The sequence below is a fragment of the Perognathus longimembris genome, chromosome 23 (assembly GCF_023159225.1).
Source record: "Perognathus longimembris pacificus isolate PPM17 chromosome 23, ASM2315922v1, whole genome shotgun sequence".
NCBI classification, from domain to species: domain Eukaryota; kingdom Metazoa; phylum Chordata; class Mammalia; order Rodentia; family Heteromyidae; genus Perognathus; species Perognathus longimembris.
The window spans coordinates 19,939,939-19,955,687 of NC_063183.1; the positions used below are offsets into that span (position 1 = coordinate 19,939,939).

At 50.3% G+C, this 15,749-nt stretch overlaps 1 protein-coding gene across 4 annotated transcripts in view; it reads left to right on the forward strand.

The window, feature by feature from the left end:
* The first annotated feature begins 11,188 nt into the window (after window positions 1-11,188).
* Window positions 11,189-15,749, forward strand: part of Ca12 (carbonic anhydrase 12) — a 54,959-nt gene continuing 50,398 nt past the window's right edge. For all 4 annotated transcript variants that reach the window (XM_048331707.1, XM_048331708.1, XM_048331709.1 and 1 more), the window contains exon 1: window positions 11,189-11,312. In XM_048331707.1, coding sequence (XP_048187664.1) covers window positions 11,204-11,312 — 109 coding nt within the window. In that variant the 5' untranslated portion in view covers window positions 11,189-11,203. The remainder of the gene's footprint in view (window positions 11,313-15,749) is intronic.

Consider the following 15,749-nt stretch of genomic DNA (forward strand, 5'->3'; position numbering starts at 1 on the left):
ACAGCGCCACCTCTGGCCGTTTTCTATATATGTGGTGCTGGGGAATCGAACCCAGGGCTTCATGTATATGAGGCAAGCACTCTTGCCACTAGGCCATATTCCCAGCCCCCTGCTTTCCCTATATTTTAAGATACAAACTGTGGTTTAGCTGTTTTGGCAGGCTGGCCTTGGGTCATGATCTTTTGCTTGTACCTCCCTGGAGGCTGGAGAGACGAGTGTGAATCACTACACCCTGCTTGTTGGTTAAGATGAGGCCTTTTTTTTTTTTTTAACTATTTGCCTAAGCTGGCCTTGAACCGTGATCTTGACTCTTGACTCTCTACCTCCTGAGCCATGGAATTACAGAGATATGTTCCTACAGCCATCCCACGTACGCATCGCTAGTACAAATTCAAATGCTATTAAAGGGCACTGAACAAAAAAGCAAATGTCTATCTTATTCCTGCCAAATACCAATCTGTTCCCAGTTTCCCTCGTATCATTTCCGAGCTAGTCTATGCATAAAATACGTATTACAGTCTTAAAAAAAAAAAGACAGTTTAATTTGAAAATGACTTTAACTTAAGACAAGGTAAAAAGGTAGAAACCTGTGGATTGAAGAGAAAGGAAGAAAAGGGCCTTGGGGTACAGTCATTTTAAGTGAAGTGTTCATAATAATGCATGGAAACCATGTGCTGGATGTCACGGTCTTGTTTTGTTTTGTTTTTTGGCCAGTTCTGGGCCTTGGACTCACTGTCCCTGGCTTCCTTTTGCTCAAGGCTAGCACTCTGCCACTTGAGCCACAGCACCACTTCTGGCCGTTTTCTGTATATGTGGTGCTGGGGAATCGAACCCAGGGCCTCATGTATACGAGGCAAGCTCCCTTGCCACTAGGCCATATCCCCAGCCCCCACAGTCTTGAATAAACTGTCTAATATGGTGATAGGGTTTTGTGCTCAGCACAGCAAGGTCACTTTGATGGGTTTACATAATAACATACCGGAAGCAGAAAGCTCCCAGGGAGCCGGCTGTGAGCAGAAAGCAGCTGACCTCGAGGACTGAGCCTCCCAGAGGAGGGATGGGGAGAGGGCTAAACGAAGGTGGAGGCACTCAGGGGGTTGAGATCTGGAGAACTGAGGTTCAAAGCCACCCCAGGCAGAAAAGGCTTGTGAGACCGTCATCTCAAATTAACCAGCAAAAAAACAAGACTGGAGGTATGGCTCAAGTGGTAGAGCACCAGCCAGACAAACAAGTCAAGAAAGTGGGAAGCCCTGAGTTCAAACTGTGATACTGGCAAAAAAAAAAAAATGTGGAGGGGGAGACGAAGGTATGACAAGGAGGATTAAAAAGGTGGGGGGGGGGGGCGGGCGGGGAGGATGTAAAAGCCAGACACCAGTGGCTCCCTGTAATCCTAGCTACTCAGAAGGCTGAAATCTGAGGATTGTAGGTTAAAGCCAGCCTGGGCAGGAAACTCTGTGAGACTCTTATCTCCAATAAATTACTAAAAAGCCGGAAGTAGAATTGTGGTACAAGTGATAGAGTGCTAGCCTTGAGCACAAAAGCTCAGGGATGGTGCCCAGGCGCTGAGTTTGAGCCCCTGGACTAGCACTAACATGTGCTCCCTCCCCCACCCCCCCCATGCAAGTGGAAAGGCACAGATATCCTCCACCTCTGGTGCTGTTTACAGACAGCAGCACTGGACAATCTCATTCCTTCCAGAGCCCCTGGCCACCTGCTGTGGACCTCACTCAAGGAGAACCCATATCATACACCATTGAAAGCATATGTCCCAGCCATCCCAGACCATGCGGAGATAATCACAGGCAGGAGAAGAAGGTTCATAAGGAGGTTTATTAGTGGGGCCATAGTTCCCACGGGAGAGGGAGCTACATGGCGTCTGCACCTTATCCAGGTGGCAGCTTCTCTCTGGGGGAGGGGGAAGTAGGTAGGTCTTAATAGTGAGTAGGAGTGGCTCATTAGGTATGGGTGGATCTGTAGTAGATCCATAACAATTGATTTGGGTATTTTTCTCACTTTGCCACACTAAAACCCAAGTGGCATATGCTCTGGGAACCTGTCCAGCAATGGTATTCATTTTAAGTTGGTCTAGTTTTCTCTCCAACTAAAATTTTGCTATCAGGAATGTGTGCGCATACATGGTACTCATTCATTCTTCAACATTTACTGTATGGTTCATGTCCAGCTGCCTAAGTTACAAATTCTGAACAACTTCAGGATGGTACTGTTCACACGGACCATGGTGCAAATGATGTTCCTAAAGTTTTACAGCAACCACAGAGCTCTGTTAAGACTCTGATCTGGGTTATGGGGACAAAAGATGTGTATGCTTTTTCCATTGGCTTTCTTCTATCTCTGAGGAAAGTTTGTTAGTCTAAAGCTTTCCTTGGAACTGGAAATACTTAGGCTGTGTGTAAACTTTGAAAGCTATGTTCATCACAGGTGGCTTTCCCTTCCATCCTTGCAAGAAAAATGAAATTCCGGTCCTTTGCAGAAGAGAACTAGCCCTCCCTGAACACACTTTATGAGTGAAGCAATGTGCTAAGTCAGCTGGAAAAATCAAGTCACAAGCTTTGCCTTTGAGAAATGTAAGATGAGCCCTGATTTGTTGTAAGATCTAAAACAATGGCCCTAAGTTGTATTTATCTACCTGCAACTCTGAACTCTGGGCTTGAAGAGACAGGGGGTTGGATTGGGGGGCAGTGGGAGAGAGGTGAGCACAATGATGCTCACGGACCCAGGCATGGCTGGGTGGCTGTTATCCTAGTCTACCTCAGGAGGGAGAAATGCCAACCCTTCATCACAAAATGCAGGAGTGGCGGGGGACAAGGGGCTGAGTGCCTAGCTTGAAGTTAACTCACGGGCCAAGCAAAGACAGTTCCTAAATTGCCCCTTATAGGACCACTGGGAAGGTTTTGCTTTTTCTTTCAAAACTTCCCTCCAAATAGATGTTTCAACACAGGACATTCTATTTCCAGTCTTGGCCACACATGCTTTGTCTAGCATCAGATTGAGTGTTGAATCTGCTCAAAATCTTCACATTGCTCACTGGCCCCCTCTAGTGGAGAATCCAGGAATTATCCTCCATCTCTCTGCACCTCCCCTTTCTAGACAATGGAAGAGCTCTGCTCCTGTCAAAACTGTTCTTTGCCCACTTTCCCAGTTCCTAACATTTCCTTGATGCTTCCTGCTAGTTATGCAAGAATGCAATGAGCCAGGCATAGTGATGCCCACCTGTAATCCCGAAGGCTGATGTAGGAGGATCGTGAGTGTGATGGTAGCCTGGGCTACACAGCAAGACAATCATTATCTGTTGTCTGTCTGTCTATCTATCTATCTATCCATCCATCCACCTACCTACGTGTCTACCTGCCTGCCTGCTATTTTGGTGGGATTTCTCGCATTTAGTGCATCCGGATTGATGTCTTTCCTCTGAGTTGGGCCTGTGTGAACTTGTTTTTCCTCTCAGAATAAGTCCAGGTGGCCTTCCTATCAGACAGGTCTGAGGCCTCCACCACCCACAAGCAACTTCCTAGTTGCAAGCGTCAATCAGCCTTGTAGCTGGGGACCGTGTTGTCCTTCCTAATTGCTGTGAGTGGATTTTATACATTCCCCACTGGGATGAAGTGGTACAGTCCCTGTGACAGAAATAGGAAGACTGGGGCAATGCCCTGCCTTGTTTCTGCATTAGTAGAGAGAGTCCAAGGTTCTGAGACCCCAACTTCCTAGTTCTTTCAACATCCTTTAAGAACTCAAAATGCATTATCTTGCCCTCATTTCTGCCACCCACAAAATCCTGGATAATAAACAGAAATATTTAATATAAAAAAAACTTGAGTTTTGCCTATCAGTGTTAAAAAACAACAACACCCAAACACAAAAAGCATACTGTCAACCAAGCACTGGTAGTTTGCACCTGTAATCCTAGCTACTCAGGAGGCTGAAATCTGAGGACTGTGGTTTGAAGTCAACCCTGGGAAGGAAAGTCCATGTGACTCTTATCTCCAGTGAATTACCAAAAAGCTGGAAGGGGAGCTCTGGCTCAAGTGGTAGAGCACTAGCACCCAGCCCCTGAGTTCAATCCCTAAGACTGGCAAAACAGCAAACAACAACAACAAAACCCCACCAAAACCTAACACTGTTATAAGTAACCTACCCAGCTGTAATCATCACAGAGTGGGCCTCAAACTGGTATTCACGTGAAGTTGGCATAAAGAAGTAGCTCCAAGCTAGGCATGGTGGCTCAACTCTGTAATCCTAGTACTTGGGAGGCAGAGATGGGGGAATCTTGGCTCCCGGTCAGTCTGGACATAAAAGGCTGAGAGATTCTGTCTCAAACCAATGGCTGGGTATATCTGTCTTCCTGAGCTACAGGGACAGCACGGTGGCTGGAAACTGGTAAGTGAGGGCTTTGGTAGTCTCAGTGGACTTGCCGCCATGCCCACCGGGATGTGCGGGGTTGCGTCATCTTGCGTGAGAGAGCTGTGTGAAGTCTTGGCTGCCTATGGCACTAGCCAGCAGCAGGCTCACCACCCCCCCCAGCCCCCTCTCACAGCTGGAGAGGAAGCTGGGCTCCAGCCAGGACTGGCTGCTGGGTCTGGAATGGGGGCAGCTCCTGGAGCTGCCTTACCTATCCCTGTCACCAAGCCAGCAAGGCAAGTGACACCAGGTTCCCAGTCCACTGAGCCCAGCCAGGCACTGGAGCCTAACACGGTGCCCAGCTTGGTGGACCAACTCCAGCTGGAGAAGTAGAGTCGCACTGTATGTTCACAGTGAGATAATGCAGATAAAGCAGCTTTGCGCTCCCTTCCCCCACCTTGGTGCTAATCTTGGGGCTTGAACTCAGAGCCTGGGCTTTTTTTACTCAAGGCTAGCCCTCTACCACTTTGAGCCACAGCGCCACTTCCAGTTTTCTGGTGGTTAATGGGAGATAAGAGTCTCGTGGAATTTCCTGCCTGGGCTGGCTTTGAACCGTGAGCCTCAGATCTTGGCCTCCTAAGTAGCTAGGATTCCAGATGTGAGTCACCGGTGCCTGGCTTGCTCCGATCTTTTTAACCAGGATGAAACAGAAACTCAGACTAGAGCTATCTTGCCCCTGGTCACGTCCCTGAGCAGGGGCGTTGAGTTTCATGTGGTGGCAAATCTCTTTCCCTGCCCTGTCCTCAGGTAGATTTGCTACCAGGTATATTGGCCTCGTGTTGGCAATGAACTTGCTGGAATGTGGTCTGGATCTGCACTGTGGTTTTGAAGATGGGGAGAGGACAGTGCCTCAGGCGGAGAGCAAGAACCGGACGGGACCCAACCCCCCTCTGGAGGAGCATGGATCTAGGCAACAGGGCTGAGAGAAAGGTTGCTGGGAGAAGCCTTCAGCTATTGTAGTTTAATTTTATCTCCTAATTGGTCTTTTGTCAGCTCATCATAGTTTTTCCAGAGAATTCTCCCAGACTTGTTTTCCTTAAAAAATGAGCTGCCTGTGCAAGAGTTTGGAATGTTGGTTATTTTTAACCATCATCAAAGACCCGATGAAGTCAGTGTTTCTCCCCCCCATCAGACTTAGAAGTGGGACCACAGTTACCATGGTAATGGAGTAGGGGTGGGCCAAAGGGGGACGAGAGTTCCCTTATTTTCCTTATTATTCCTGGTTTTCATTTGCTTGATTAGTAAACTAAGGCTGAGATGAAATCAGCTTTCTTTCCTTCCCAGCTCACTTATGCATGTCAAGTGCTCACATACACAGTCCCAAGCCGGTGAGCTGTTAGACATTCATATCTGATTTGCGGATCAGAGAAACGGGCACGCACACAACAAGAGGCCCACTGTGATCCCAGAGCTGGTTCCTGGCACTGCCAGGAGCCTGGCATTCTTTCTCCCAAGTCACACTGTCCTTCACCTGATCCTGCCTGCAACCGAGCCGGCTGACTTGGGTTCACACAGAGGTTAGGACGATGTAAAATGGATGCTATTGAGGCTGGGTTTGGTGGCGTATACCTATAATCCCAGATACTTGGGAGGCAGAGGTAGAAAGATCGAGCTCCAGCTCCAACGCTGACCTGGGCAGAATTGTGAGACCCCATGTGAGAAAAACTAAAAACACTAAAGGCTCACGTGATAGCGTGCTTGCTTGCGCACACACGAGGCCCTAAGATCAAGTGTCAGTATCACAAAATGATGGCACCAGACCTGAGTGTTAGCTAGAGATCACCTCAGCCGTCACCTAAAGGACACACAGCTTGGCCCCTAACCTCCTCCTCCCTCCTCCCTCCTCCCTCCTCCCTCCTCCCTCCTCCCTCCTCCCTCCTCCCTCCTCCCTCCTCCCTCCTCCTCCTCCCCCTCCTCCTCCTCCTCCCCCTCCTCCTCCTCCCCCTCCTCCTCCTCCTCCTCCTCTTCCTCCTCCTCCCTTTTCTAGGTCCAAGCAGATCTCATCAATCTAAGAAGGAGCTAGGAAGTGGAACTCACCTTCTCCCTCTTCTCCACTGGGGAATCAAAGAACTGAAGTCTGCAGCTCCTTCAATCTCACTTCAGCAGATGCGTTCTGTGACTGACCAGAGCCCACAGGCCTGCAATAACCCCATGGGGCTTGGAGAGGCACACACAGCCACGTCACGAACCTTCTTTGAGAGCCAGAGTTGTCATACCGGGTCTCTGATCAAGAAAGGGAACAGCCCCATGATCTAGAAAACCGGAGAATCCCCATCTCAGGAAGGTCCTGTCCTAAAAATTTCCCATTCTAAGTATGTGTAGCTACGAGAAGGGCTCATCAGGGCCTTGGAGACAGAATGCCTGGGCAGGGTTGAGAATTCCATCTCTTGTCACTCAAAACCCTTAGGACTTTGTGCCGGGAAGGAAGGGAACTTCTCCAAGTGTCGGATTGGACAGAGGCAAACCGAGCCCTCTACCCAGACGGTAAGAATGAAGTACTGTGCACAGTTGGGGAAACAGAAGATCCTCAGCAAATTTCACTTTTCCTCCCAGGCATTTTGTTGTGGACTACTGAAGTTTGAATTCAAGACCTTACATACTGCATAGGGATTCAACCACTCAACCCATGCCCCGACCCTCTTTAAAAAAAATAATAAAATAAGGTCTTGATTTTTGCCTGGGTTTCCCTGGACCTCAATCCCCCCACTTATGCTTCCTGCATAGTTGGGATGTACAGGCATCTACTACCACTCCAGGCATTCTGGTTGAGATGGGATCTTGCAAGCTTTTTGCCCCAGGGCTGGCCTTGATCTTTGATCCTCTAGATCTCCACTTCTGGAGTAGCTGGGATTACAAGTATCATTAAAGGTATAATATATATTTTCAGTTGAGTAACACTATTTGAAGAATTCCTTCCTACCTTAAATGAAATTTGCAATACCTAAGTTTTCTACTGGAAATGCTAGCCACCAGCTTATGGGATCGGCAAGCACCCCGCATGGCACCAGCCTGGAATCTAGAAGATGAATGAATGCATGTATGCATGAATGAACAAAAATGTTTCCAGTTGGGCGTCAGTGGTTCATACCTGTAATCTAACCTACTCAGGAGGATGAGATTTGAGGACAGCAGTTCAAAGCCAGCCCCAGCAGGAAAGTCTGAGAGGCTCTTATTTCCAACTAACTACCAGAAAAGAAAACTGGAAGTGGCATTGTGGCTCAAGTGGTAGAGGGCTAACCTCGACCGGAAGAGCTCAGGGACAGTGCCCAGGCCCAGAGGTCAAGCCCTATGAAAGACAGACAGACAGACAGACACACACACACACACACATACACACACACACACACACACACACACACACACACACACACACCTTTCCAGTTGTCCTAACTCCTTTGAGATGGAGACTTGCAAACTTTCTGCTCAAGCCGGCCTTGGAACCCTGGTCCTCCTGGTCTCCTCTGGTTATATCAAACCTGTGAGTAACGCAAGGCACCCCTTGCAGATGAGGAAAGCATGCACTAAAGTGTGTGTGTGTGTGTGAGTGTGTGTGTGGGACACTTGAGGCCACACCTGACACCAACCCATGCTCTTTGCTCTCCTCTGCACTGACTCACCCTCCACAGTTCCAATGGTGACAATCGCCAGGGCACTGTTCCCTGGAGCCTGGGTGTGCCACAGGGTGGCCAACTGCCACCCTTTGTGTGCACCCTTGCTCATTGAGTAATGTGCTGTGCGCTGGCTCACACAGCCCATGATGACAAATCAAGTCCTTACACGCTCATCCATACACGATTCAAGAAGTAGGGAATTCAGGCTGGTAGGGGTGTGTGTGTGTGTGTGTGTGTGTGTGTGTGTGTGTGTGGGTACTGGGGCTTGAACTTAGGGCTGGGTGCTGTCCCTTTGCTTTATTGCTCAAGATTGGCACTCTACCACTTGAGCCATAGCTCCACTTCTGGTTTTCTTTGGGCTCAGTCGGAGATCAAAATCTTACAGCCTGGACACCGGTGGCTCATGCCTATAAATGCTAGCTACTCGGGAGGCTGAGATCTGAGGGTTCAAAGCCAGCCCAGGCAGGAAAGTCCATGAGGCTCTTATCTCCAATTAACTACCAGAAAACCGGAAGTGGCATTGTGGTTCAAGTAGTAGAGAGCTGGCCTTGAGCTGAAGAGCTCAGGGACAGTGCCAAGTTCAAGCCCCACAACTGACTAACAAAGAAACAAAAACTTTCCTTCCCTGGCTGGTTTCAAACTGTGATCCTCAGATCTCAATCTCCTGAGTATGGAGGATGACAGGCCTGAGCCACCAATGCCTAGCTTCAGTTTTCAAGTTTGGTCATCCCGTAAACTTCTGTTCGCCCTTTCTATCCTCTCATACCACAGAATGTATGAGTATATACATATATTTAATTCACTTAATGCACTAGTGTGATTAGGTCACAGTATTAGAGTTTGCTTACTGCATTTACTAAGCAGGTCCTGTACCACTGAGCCATACCCCCAGCCCCTTGGACTCTCTTTCCAATGCTGTTCATTCCTTATTTATTTATTTATTTTTGGCCAGTCCTGGGCCTTGGACTCAGGGCCTGAGCACTGTCCCTGGCTTCTTTTTGCTCAAGGCTAGCTCTCTGCCACTTGAGCCATAGCGCCACTTCTGGCCATTTTCTACATATGTGGTGCTGGGGAATCGAACCCAGGGCTTCATGTATAGGAGGCAAGCACTCTTGCCACTAGGCCATATTCCCAGCCCCTGTTCATTCCTTATTAAGGAAGTTTCTGACAGACTAATTATCCCAGCCTCTTTTCTTTATGAAACACAGTTCAACAATCTAGCTTTACTGGTCTCCTACATCAATCTCTTTCTCCTTTTATCTCCTTTTATTTATTTTTGTGGGTCCTGGGACTCAAACTCAGGGCCTGGGTGCTATCTTTGAGTTTTTCCACTCAAGGCCAGCGCTCTACCACTTGAGCCACAGCTCTGCTTCCGGTTTTCTGGTGGTTAATTGGAGATAAAGACTTCCCTGCCTGGGCTGGCTTTGAATCTCAACCCTCAGATCTCAGCCTTCTGAGTCACTAGGATGACAGGCTGCAGCCACTAGTGCCTGGCCCTTTCTCTTTTAACTTTCTTGGGATCCCTTCAAGGCTCATGGTCTGAGGAGAAATTGAAATGTAACATTTGCCCAGATTGAGTCAGGAACAAAGAAAATGGAGTAACAGCAGGTGTGTGCACGGCCCACGTGATCTGGAACTTTCCAGGTCGGGCAAGTGATTTCACCCAAATGGGATTCAATATCTGTATCTCTGAAATGCAGTGTCCCCTAGGGGGACAAGGGTTCCCCTGTCCATTTAATCGTGTGTGTGTGTGTGTGTGTGTGTGTGTGTGGTGGTCCTAGGGCTTAAACTCAGGGCCTGGGTGCTGTCCTGAGATTTTTTTTTTTTAACTCAAGGGTAGCACTCTACCACTTGAGCCACAGCTCCACGTCCAGCTTTTTGCTGGTTAATTGAAGCTAAGAATCTCACGGACTATCCTTCCCAGGCTAGCTTTGACCCTCAATCCCAGATCTCATTCTCCTGAGTAGCTGGGATTACAGGCATGAACCATTACTGCCTGGACTCATTTCATCTTCTAAAACTGTTACTTGTCACTCCAGAACTCACCCAAGATTTTCTGCGTTTTTCTATTCCTGGGGATTGAACGAACCCAGGGCTTTTACACTTGTGGGGGGGGGGGGGTCTCTACCATCTGACCATGCCACCACCACCACCACCGCACCCCCAGGTTCTTCAACAGAAAAGGTCATCTGGAAGCCAGGTGTGGCCTGGAAGTGCTGTGACAAGACTGCCATTGTAACAACTTCCTTATTACCCACAAACTCCCCTGCAGATGTGGTGGCACCTGTGTCTTCGGGGTGGTTCTCACGGCCCACAGGAGGCTCGATCGGCCACTCACTGTGGGCTGGGCTGCAGGCCAGGGTGACTGACCGAGGGCTTGCCTGGCTGCTGTGTTCAAGAGGGCCCGGGAGAGGTGTGGGGGTGGGGGGGCGCGTGCCGGGGCTCGAGGTGGGCACCCATCTGCAGCGCGTATGTAGGTGGCAAGGGTGTATGTGGGGGGGAGGACACAGAAGGGCGCTGGTGCGGAGACCCACGGAGGACCCCACAGGTGGTGAAGCCGAGGGGACGGACGAGAGGCGGAGATTGGGAGGCGGGGACGACGCCGCACCCGCCCACGTGGACGGAGCCGCGCCGCCGAGGAGTCCAAGTAACCCTCCCCCCCACCCCCATCCCGAGGGGACCCCTCCGCCCAGCTCCCCACGGACGACGGGGGGGGGGTCACACGAGCGAGCCCACCCCTCGAGGGGCTGAGCCCGGCCGCTCCCTCGGGGCGCGTGGGAGTCGGCTCTCCACGCCCCGTCCCTACCCGGGGACCCCCCCCCGCCCCCCCCCAGGCGCAGTCGGCGGAGGTTCCGAACTCAGTGCCGCCGCCGCCGCCGCCGCCGGGGCTCACCCGGGTCCGCTCCCCATGGAAGCCCGGGAGGCCCGCGGCTGGGCCGCCCCGCTCCGGCAGGTGGTTCGATCCCACCCACAGCTGCTCCCTCCCGAAACCAAGACCGCGCCTGGCGCCCCGGACCCCGGCGTTCGCGGAGGGGGCTGGGCGTTCCGCTCCCCGCCCCCCGGCACGGTGACATCACGGGTTCGGGGGTGCGTCCCTGCATAAGAGCGGCGGGGAGGGAGCGCGGCCCGCACCGCCGCCCTGCGCGCCTCGGCCCCGCGCTGCGCCCCGCCGCACCATGCCCCGCCACCGCGCGCGCGCCGCCGCCCTCCCCCTCCTCCCGCTGCCGCTGCCGCTGCTGCTGCTGCTCCTCCACGGGCCGCCCGCCAGCCCGGCCCCGCTGAACGGTAAGGCTCCCGCCGGCGCTCCCCACACCTGCGCCGAAGGATTCCCTTCCCGGGCCCCGGGACGCGCGGGGAAAGAGGAGACCCGCGCTGGGGATCGGACGCACGGGGCGGCACGCCCGGTCCTCTTTCTAGGGGGGCTGCTTGACTCACACCTGGGGGCTGACTTGTGCGTTTCTTTCCCGGGCACCCTTAGCTCTGGGGCTGGATGGAGCCCGGGAACTCGCTAACCCGGACTTCCAAGTCTTGCATCCCAGCCCCCCTGCGCGCACAGCAGAGGAGGGGTGTGTGTACCCCAATGGACCAGGCGCTTTGCCGGCTTTCCGGATGGACCCTTGGGGGCGAGGGGTGCTTCCTGGGGAACTAATTGGTGGCCTTTCCTGCCCTAGATACTTTGTCGAGGGGACACCTGTGGGTGCTACAGTTCTTGGAGCTAAGCTGAATTGAAACATTTACAGAAGGACTAAGGGGGGGGACTACCGCGGCTGCAGAGAGACACCCTCCCCCCACCCCCCAGGCTAGGCAGGGGTGCTGGACGCTGGCCTGCTCTGTGGAGAGAGCGCGGGGGTTGCCCCCCCCCCCCCCGGTCCCTGAGAGGTCCCTGTGGCCGTGGGGATGGGGAAGGCAGGGGAGCAGGCGTGAATGGCTATGGACTGCATTTCTCACTTTGTGGGTGCTTCATTGGAGATAAGAGTCTCAAGGGCTTTTCTGCCCGGGCTGGCTTTGAACTGTGATCCTCAGATCTCAGCCTGCTCAGTAGCTAAGGTTGCAGATGTGAGCTCCCAGCGACAGGTTGCTTTGTGTTAAGTTCTAATTCTGGCACCATCTTCTAAGGACCATATGGACAGGGAGACATGGAAGGCCGGAGAGAGGAGTTGCATAAAAGTGGGCATGAATTTGGAAAGCTGTGGCAAGTAATCCCTTCTCAAGAAGGTGACACTGAGACTACAGTTAACTAGAATCTCCCTTTTCCTCCTAAGCTGTCCAAGCCAAAAGACAGAAAGGTTGCTCCTTGCCCGCTTTCTTGAGGCTCCCCTCACTGGGCCAGCTGCTCCCTCTCTCTTCTCTCTTTCCTTCCTCTTCCCTCTTCCTTGCCCCCTCGCTCCCCGCTCCCTGTTCTGTAGGTTGAAGTGGAGGAAGCTTGCAGTAAGAACACCCCCCCCCCCATCATTTTCACCACTCACTGAACAGCCAGTCCGGCTCCCCTAGAGTCTATGAATACAGATGTTGTTCTATAATTTATTGGGCAGATTTCCTGGCTTCTTGACAGCTGCAGGGGACAAGGTCAAAACAAAACTCGGAGTTGACAGAATGTCAGTATTAAGAGGAGTTTGGGGATGGAGGGCTCACTGAGCAAGGGGTCAGAGTGTGGTCTGCCCTTGTTTTTGGACCTCCTGTCCTTGGTACTAGCAAATATCCAAGAACATCCCTGGTGTCTGGGGAGGGAGGACCACCATTCCGTGAAGCCAGGGGTCTACTAGAGAAAACCATGGTACTCTTGGTTGCTTATGGCCGAAGGGCATTTCACTCAAGTCCGGAGCCTCCTTTGCTTCATCCTGGTATGGTGTTGGGCAGTCTCAGGCTGCTTAAATGTGATATTAGTTACTCATGGAAGGTTCTAGCACCCAGGGCTTGAACCCAGGCTTAGATCTTAGTAAATACCGTCTCCTCAGGACATTTTCCTGCCCAGTGCCAGTGGGTCTGCAGGTTCCAACCCGCGTCTCTGAGCCTCCTAAGTCTAGAAAGATCAGATAACCTTTTTTTAAAATTGTAATCTGTAAAAGAAGCCATGGAACCTTCCTGACGCCTGTGGGGTCAGTTTCATCCAGTTAAGATTCCTAACCCTAAGACTAGAAGAGGAGACCCAGACCATTCTGGAATAAAGCAAACACTCTTTTGTATCTACAAGCATGTGCACGCACTTGAGCACACACACACACACACACACACACACACACACACACACACACACACACACCAGGCACTTGGAGATGAAGCTGGTGGACTCTGATCTCTACCAATGAACTCTATTGACCCCCATCCCCCCCTTCATTTGCCCTCACTGCTCCTCCCCAGGTCCGGAGCCCCTCCCCCCGAAAGCCATTTATACCCAAAGCACCAAGTCCTAAGAGGCCAGCAGGCTAGTGCGGAGAGGGGAAGGCAGGAGATACCTCCTCAGTTCATCCCCAGTCTAGCATCTCTGCCAGAGGTCTCCCAGTCCCAGGTGGCTGCTCCTTCATGTTTGTTCTGGAGCTTTGCAGAGCTTTTATCCATGGACAAGAGCCACAGTCCTGGGGGCAGCTCAGTGAGTTTCTGGTGGATAGCAGGGCTGAGAGTGTGGTTCAAGAGGTAGAGCACCTGCCCAACAAGTATCTGAGTTCAAAGCCCCAGTAAGTACCACCAGAAGGAAAAAACAATGTTCAGGAGAACTGGTGGTGTATTTGTAGCCAATGTGCTAAGACTCTTAGCAGGCATGTGATCTTCGGGGAGGTTACTTCATGTCAGAGGTGAGGAAATACAGATAATGTGAAAGAAAGCTATCCTCTTTCAGAATAGGATGTTAATAAATAATGCATAAACCCAGAAAAACCAAGTAAGAACGACACAAGCATGTTTTCTAAAGGCATGGAGTAAATACTGAATCATGTGAAAAGAGTTCAAAGTAGTTCCCTTAGGTAAATGGTCAAGGACTATCAGGGAATAGTTCTTAAAAAGCTTTGTAATCATGCTTTAAGACAAAACCAAACCCAATCTTAGAGGTTCAAAATGTTAGATAGTTATTCCCTTTTCTGTCTCTGCTTTTCTTTGTTGGTGAAGGGATATTGTGATTCAGGAGTTGGATTCTGTATAGTTGTAACCAGTGAGGAACTCTGTCCTTTTGTGTAAATCAATCTGGACTGAAATGATTACTCAATGAACCCTTTTGACACAATCAGACGAATACAGATACAATCTAGCTAGACAACCAACAACTAGGGATGAATGGACTACATCCAAGAAGGAGTGAAGGACCAGAAATTAAGATGTATAAGGAAAAGTAGAAGGAGAAAGTAAGAGTAGAGAAATGAGGGGAATAAAAGTAACAGAAGGATGATATGGAAACAAGTGGTTTATCATTGATGTTGTTATTTTCAACGTACTATGTGAAATTATCTCTTTTTTCTTCTGTCCATATTCCCTATGATTTAGCCCCTGTAGTCACTGTATTTGATTCTGGTACCCTGGGTATTTTATATATGTCTGTCTGAGTTAGAGTAGGGAAGGGGAACATTAAAATGGTGAGACCAAGGGTAAAAGGCAAACCAATGCTTACAATATTTATAAGACAATATGTTGTAAACAAACTGTACAACTGGGGGCGGGGATTGGGGAGGAGAGAAGATGGAAGAAAAATGAGGGAGGGGGTAACAAGTTGGACCATAAGAAATGTCCTTACTACCTAATGTATGTAACTGTAACCCCTCTGTACTTCACCTTAACAAAAAAAAAGAAAAAGCTTTGTAGAACTGGAGATGTGGCCCAAATGTCAGGGGCACAGTTCAAGCAGTGTGTGTGTGTGTGTGTGTGTGTGTGTGGTGGGGGGAGGGCTAAGCTGTGGGGGGTGGGGTTCAAGCAGCAGGGGGTGTGGCTCACCTGGTAGAGCTCCTGCTTAGCTAGCAGGAAGCCCGGAATTCAAACCCCAGTAGAGCCAAAACAACAACATAAAAAGCTTTAGCATTGTAGAACCAGCTGACTGGGCAGTGTTATTTGATTAAAAAAAATTATTAATTAAATTTGAAAATCAAACACACAATTAGAATCACGAGGCAAAGAAATTAGAACTAAAGTGAATAAAGGTTAAACCAACTTAAAAGGAAAAAAAAAAAAAAAGCAGCAAGCTCCACACTGATTGAAGCCCAAAGCATTTACAATTTATTCTTTCTTTTTTTTTTTGCCAGTCCTGGGGCTTGAACTCAGGGCCTGAGCACTGTCCCTGGCTTCTTTTTGCTCAAGGCTAGCACTCTGCCACTTGAGCCACAGCGCCCCTTCTGGCTGTTTTCTGTATATGTGGTGCTGGGGAATTGAACCCAGGGCCTCATGTATACAAGGCAAGCACTCTTGCCACTAGGCCATATCCCCAGCCCTACAATTTATTCTTGGCTTAAGTAGAAAAGTGACAGGTTGCTTGCTGGTTAGTCAGTGAGTTAAGTTTCACTGTTAATGGGTTTCCCAGAGACCTCTTCTAGCTGTGCCTGCCAATCACAGAGACACTGAGAGATGTTAGGGGGAGACTATGTCTCCTGAGAAATGGGGGACACCCCTCAGCTCCAGGTTTCAGGCTCCATGCAGAGGTGGGCAGGCAGGTGACAAGAGGGTAGCCCTGTGATGTCTTCAAACATTTTTGATGCTAAGCAAAGACCCATATGAGGGGTGTATGTGTATGTGTGTATGTGTGTGAGT